General features: G+C 45.1%; 1 protein-coding gene across 1 annotated transcript in view; it reads right to left on the bottom strand.

The window, feature by feature from the left end:
- Positions 1–937: 937 nt before the first annotated feature.
- znf513a (zinc finger protein 513a) overlaps positions 938–6,804 on the bottom strand; it is a 12,332-nt gene continuing 6,465 nt past the window's right edge. The window contains exons 4-5 of the mRNA XM_008290337.1: positions 3,598–4,359; positions 938–3,467 (exon numbers count right to left, since the gene is read on the bottom strand). Coding sequence (XP_008288559.1) covers positions 2,515–3,467; positions 3,598–4,359 — 1,715 coding nt within the window. The 3' untranslated portion in view covers positions 938–2,514. The remainder of the gene's footprint in view (positions 3,468–3,597; positions 4,360–6,804) is intronic.

The raw sequence follows: 6,804 nt of genomic DNA on the forward strand, positions 1-6,804 counted from the left end.
TATACTTTATCACGACTAATATATACGTCTAATAACAATATCCATACATGTACAGGTGAATGTATGTCATGTATGCTGTATATGTACTACATCTATATGCAGTCATCCTCAGATATGTTCATAGCCTCCCATTAAAGAAGGAGAAAAATAACAGCTTCAGTCACTGAAATAAGCTGAAATTGTCGTGAATTTTGCCTTTTCTTTAATGGAAGACTATGAATACGTTGACCGTATGTTGTCTCGTTACTGCCTCTTTGTGGACAAACTGTAGAATTGCATCAGTGAACATATATTTCTAACAGCAGCTTCTGGTTACTCAATAAACAATAATTATATGCTCACATGGCCGGTTTGTAGGCTGTCTAACTTTCTACTGCATCATCATGTTCTGCCTCATTTCTTCTAGAAGCAGAAAAAAACAACTTATTGACACATTCATAACAAACAGGTGCAGATTTACTCAAGAGGAGCATCGTCACTATTTCGTCTCTTGTGCTTATAAACGTAAATCCTGCCGTTTGCATGTTTTGTGTTGCATAATAGATCATTTTCTAGTCTTTTGCTATAATCAGCTGGAAAAAAAGACGTGAGAGCAGCGAGGTTTGCGTGACAGAAGGACAAAATAAGGAACTTGAAGCTGCTCTGCGTCAGAGGTGTGGATCATAACTGGGATATTTAAAAAAAACTAAATGCTGATGTCAGGTTAATAAAACCCAACGACATGCAGCAGCGATGCTACAGACTCGCTGGACTCGGGTTTAATTCATCTGACAAATAAGAGAGACTAAACATACAAACATGTTGAGGATGAATCTGATGTTTTGACTTCCTTTGACCGTCTGACAGCCGTGAGTTCTGTTTGTTTGACTGTCAGCTGTGTGTGCACACGTGCGTTAAAAGTCACGACATTTAAAGAAAAATCAGAAGCAGCCTGATGTCCGACATTCAGTGAAATGAATTCCATGTATTTATTTCAAAATCCTCACTTAAGGCATTTATGAGACACTGCATAAAGACACAAACGGCCACTTGCGGGATGTCGGCGCTGATCCATCGCTCGTCGTGACACAGCAAGTTGGCGACCTGGAAAATATCTCACTTGCATATAATAGTCATTCACAAAGAGTTAAATTGAAATCACAGTTCTTATTTTTCCCATGGCGACTAAATGACACGTCACACATTCAAAGAAATACAAAAAAAACCAACGTTCTATATATTAAAGTATGCACTTCTAGCAGTGTATTACAGCCACGTTAGAAAAATAAAACGACTATTACACACTCACATGCTTACTAATAGTGTCATCTTTTTTCAAGTATATATATATATATATATTAATAAAAAAAACAAGAACACAAGAATGGGCTAATTTCACAGTAAATAGTAAACAGTAATGAAAACAGAGGCGGTCAGACGGCATCCCTCTGAAAGACGTCCCAAAAAGAGGCGAAACATGACTGATATGTTTGTGGGGGAGGATTCTGTGAACGAGACGCTCAAACGTTTTGAGACAAGAGATGAATCTGCTTTTCACACCTAAATCTGACGAAATGCTGCCGCGTGAGTGTGATTGTGCTTTTTATTTAACCGTACAACCACTCAGAGACAGAAAACAGACTTTAGAAATGCTTTTTCGTGCAATTTCAGTGTTAAAAATACTTTTTTTTACCCATCGCCAACATTCCAAATGAGATTTTTCTAATCCTCGTGGGTTTGGCAGAAAGGACGATAACACGGGTTTGTTGTCGTGAGTATAACACAAATTAATTTACTGATACATTTCATCAAGTCTAAAACAATTCCAGTACTATTAAATAGCACTTCGATAGTAGTACATACATTAATCTGAAGGCATGCCGTTACCAGAGCTTGTATCCGAAAGCAAACGAAGCACAACGAGGTCCTTTAAAAGGAGACCCGTCGTTGCTTAAAGCTGCACCGTGTAGCCCGAGAAGAAATTAGCAAATATTCACAACCTCGTGAAACCAAACGTCAGTCGATACTTCAGTCGTGGGAAGACGGCAAAACGGAATCATTCAGGCGGATCAAATTGAGCGTTTATGCTAAAAATAAAAAAAAAAAACTCCCAATATTTACTATCATTTATAAAACTACACAGTGCAGCTTCAACAGTCCAGGCAAACGTGTGCATCCATGTCATGAGGAATATTTGGTAGCGTCCCAGAATGAGGATATGTTATTGATCTGTGAGAGGGAGGTGTTACAATTAGCCTAACATACAGAAGACAGCGACCAGGACCCACACGGTCGGTGGAGTCCACTCGTCTCGACATGAGAAACACTCTGGACAGACTCACTTAATCCATAAAGGCATCGAAATACTCGGAACACGTTTCTCATATTTGTGCGAGATTCTACAAACAAACAATTAGCAGCCTCAGAAGACGCAAACACTAAAAAGACCGACACACACTGAAACGATAGAAAGGCTCTGTGGAAATAAAAAAAGAAAGTCGAGTTGCTGGTAGCTTAGTTTTGCTGAGTTATAATTTATACAATCTCAAGTTTGTAGCACGAGTGTATCGTCTGACCTCCCTCCCTTGGCATATACTGCATATCAACGCCCGCCTCCTTCCTGTGAGTCTGAACTCCGCCTCCCATCCCTTTCCTCCTGTCCTCCTCCCCGTCGTTTCCAGTCATGGGAACCTTGACCCAGCCATCCGTGGCCAGGCCGTGCTTCTTCTGGTGCCTCTTGTAGTTGTCCCAGTGGCCGGTGGTGTAGCCGCACTCCTGACATTTGTACGGTTTCTCCCCGGTGTGCCGCAGCATGTGCCGCTTCAGGTTCATGCTCTGGTTGCAGCTGTAACTGCACACGGCGCACTGGAAGGGTTTGGCGCCAGAGTGCACCCGCTGGTGGCGCTTCAGGTTGGCCAGGTTCCCGCACGCGTAATCGCACAAATGGCACTTGTAGGGTTTCTCGCCCGTGTGCACCCTGTGGTGCCGCTTGAGGTTGTCGAAGTGAGCTGAGGCGTAGTCGCACTGTGGGCACTTGTACGGTTTCTCGCCGCTGTGAGTTTTCATGTGGCGAGCCAAGTGGTTGGGGTAGTGCGTGAGGAAGGGGCAGGCGGCGCAGGTGTACACTTTGTCGCTGCGCTCGCCGGGGCTGTTGGGAGACGACGACGAGTCTTTAGTCAGCATTTCAAGGGTGCACTTGGCACAGATCTGCGCCGAGGAGCCGTCCTCGTCCTCCAGCACGATGCCGCACAACCTGCAAGTGAAAGGAAAGAGCGACGGCGGGAGGGCGGGGCTGTCTGCTACGCCCCCTCTGGTCGCCCTGCTGCTACTGCTGCCCGTCGTCTCCAGCAGCGGTGGAGGGTGGTGGCCGGGAGCGGGATTAGAGGCTGGAATCGGCGGCGGCGATGCTCCTTTTAAGCCATCGAAGGCTGACAGGTAGTCGCTGTTCTGGGCTCCCAAGTTGAGGTTCGACGTCGGCCTGGCGACCTCTGAAACATCACAGTGAGATCATATTTTACACACATGAAATGACTAATCAAAGTTTTCAGAAGAGTCTTTCATACATAAACATTACATATGAAGTTAATTGTGGACGAAAACGTGGGAAACGACACATACCCTTGCCTGAAGCGCCAGACACTTCCTCATTCGGCCTCTGTCCAGTCACGTGTCTCTTCAGGCTGTTTTGGCCGGGGGCAGGTCGTGGCGGAGGCTCCGGTCCTGCCCCCGCGTTGGGCACATGCATGCGCTGGTGCCTCTTGAGGTTGCCGAGCGAACTGCAGGCAAAAGTGCAGCTGTCGCATTTGTAGGGTTTCTCCCCCGTGTGAATGCGCAGGTGTCTCTGCAGGTTCACCAGCTGGGCCGAGGCGTAAGTGCACAGAGGGCAGTTGAAGGGCTTCTCGCCGTTGTGCGTCTTCATGTGACGCTTCACGTGGTTGGCGTAACGCGAGGAGAAGCCGCACAGGTGACACGAGTGCAGTTTGGGCGATTTGTCCTCTGCCTTGTCGCCCATCCCGTTGCCCAGCCCGTCACAGTCGAGCTGCGAATGGGAGCCGGGGCGAATCCCGCCGATGCTTCCGAAAGGCGAACAGAAGTCTGTAGGTTTGGCGTCCCTGGAGGCTTTGCAGCACCTAAGGCAGTACGGACCGACCAGGTCTATGCCCGGTCCCAGAGGTTCGTCTCGGAGCTGACCGCAGCCCCGGCAGGACAGGTAGGGAGGAAAACTGGGCTCGGACTGGGCCGCTCTGCCCTCGTCCTCCCTCCCGTTGTCGGTCGTGCTACGCGAGTTGTCTGTTTCACTTTCCATACTGAGCTGGCTGTAGGCAGAACTCTCCTCATCACCCAGAGGATACACGGAGAAACCGATCTCAGCAGCTACTTCTGTGGAGGAAACACACAACGGAGACGGTTAGTGTTCAGGGACTTCAGCACCAAGACCTTCAGCATCCTCCCTCAGAACTGGTAGGTTCACGTGTTACACCACGACTCCTGTCTCTCCTGGATCATTCAGAACAGAACTCGTATTCAACAGGTGATGCTGAATGGAAAAAGTCATTAGTCAGTCACACTTGGTAAAACAGAAGAAGCACCACGGCTGTAATCAAATGTGCAGCACACGTGTATGAAAATACAATAAATTATTAACGAATTATGAAATAAACATACAAACAAGTGCAGTAAAAATACATATAAACCAATAAATAAAGGAATAATTAAACAAGCAAATGCATTACTAAAAAAGCAGGGAGCTTCTGATTGGCTGAGAGGTGAAGGGATGGGAATCGTTCATTCCTTCACTCAACCTTTATTTAAACAGACGCCTCATTTACATCAAGTAAGAAATTAAAAGAGGTCAACACACAAATTAGAAACTTGAATGACAACAAAAATATTAAAAGGCAAAGTTTAGAGCATTCAGAATAAAGACTGTATGTTAGAAATTTAAAAAAATGAAAACTGGAAACAACAAGCCCTCATCTACCTGAGTTAAACACTGAGATATGAACAATAACACCAAAATATGCTCAAATAATGTGACTTCAACATGAAATAATTAACAACAAGTCACATTTAAAAGCACTGAGCTTCACAGAAACACTCTAAACTTCCTCACAGAGCCTGACTGTCATAACGAGACACCTGAAGGCACCTTTTAGTGAAACTCGCTGAGAGACTCTTTCTTCAAATACAGAAAACAACCAGCAATACCCAGCGGTTAGCGAAAGCACAGAGCGAGGTAACTCCAGGACAGAGGAGCTCTCTTCTCCGGAAAACAAAAAAAACAAAAAAACAGATTTCAGAGCGACATACTCACGGCGCTGTCAGCGAGGTCGGCTTTCATTCCGACATCTGAGATTTTCAGACGACAAAAACTAGAAAAGACTGTTTGTTGTTTTTTTCCCCAAGAAGGTAGAAGAAGAAGAAGAAGAAGAAGGAAAGCTTGGAGCCCGTGAAGAAGAAGAAGGAGACCAGCTTCCCTCACAGATGCTGGAGCACAGAGTGAGGAAGGCGGGGAGCGGAGACTGGCCTTTTATGCCGGCCGATGGAAACCCCTGGTGGATGATTACTGAGCCCTAATGATAATGATGATGACTGTAATGGTGAGGCTGCTGCTTCTGATGATGATGATAATGATGATGAGGGTAGATGATGATGATGATGATGATGATGATGATGATGATGATGATGATGAGGGGGAAACGATAATGGCAGTGGGGTAGTGGGAGCAGAGGCAGCAGCAGATGATGATGATGATGATGATGATGATGATGATGATGATGAATAAATGCCCCTCTTATAATGGTGTCCTTGATGGTAATAGTCCTATTTTTATGACCCTTATATAATAATGGTGTCTCAGTTCCTTTCTCTACTTTTCCATTTTTCAGATCACATCGTCTGACAAAGAGCCACGCTGGGAAATGTGAGCTGCTCGTTTCTCTCGCTGTTGCAATCGTCGGGCTGCAAAAAACGGGAAAAACCTGCGACTTCACGCAGAAAGACGGGACGCGGCCGACCGCGTTGGACGTTAACCTGAACGCTTCACACGTATCAAAGCAAACGCAGCTCAAACTATGGAGGGAATTCAGCGACTAAGCTGCTTAATGAATGGACACGTGTGACATATGTGGGATTAGTCGGTGAAACACAAACAGGACGGCCAACGTTCAACACAGAGGCGGTGAAGGAGATCAGATATCAACAGGTCTTTGAATAACTCCGGCTGCTCACACTCAGACGTATGAAGACGTTACTCCTGCACTAGAATCTCTGCTGGTTATGCTGTGAATTAATTAAACATCCACTGATTGCTTTTGAGGCCCCACACGGTCCTGCTCCACATTACAGCGAGGATTTATTGACTCTGTGTGAGTGTAGGCGTGACCTCAGATCGGTGGACGGGGCTCTGATGGACCCAAACATGTACACCTGTCAGGTCAAAGCACCAGTCCTGATCGTTCTACTGGAGGGAACTCTGCATTGTCCCAAATGCACTTTATACGTTGTTATATTAAAGAAAAGCAGCTATATTGCATGCTTAGGATCTTGTTTATTTGTTTGCATTTGTTTTTATTGTCTAATTTGACATTCGTTTCATTCTATTTGCAAAAGATGCTTCCATCTCCCATGAAGCACATTAACTCCTAGTTTTTTTAAAGTCAAAAAACGTTTTTTTCCTCTTATTTTTTCATCATTCCCATTACCTGTAACACTTCAAAATGTGAATAAATATATGTTACAGAAGCTAGTTTCCTTTAAATCTCTTCCAGTTGTTGTGAAAGGCTTGTTTTGTTAAGTTTAGCTTGTTTTTTTTTTGTTTTTTTT

The sequence above is a fragment of the Stegastes partitus genome, unplaced genomic scaffold (genome assembly GCF_000690725.1).
Source record: "Stegastes partitus isolate 25-593 unplaced genomic scaffold, Stegastes_partitus-1.0.2 Scaffold667, whole genome shotgun sequence".
In the NCBI taxonomy this organism is placed as follows: domain Eukaryota; kingdom Metazoa; phylum Chordata; class Actinopteri; family Pomacentridae; genus Stegastes; species Stegastes partitus.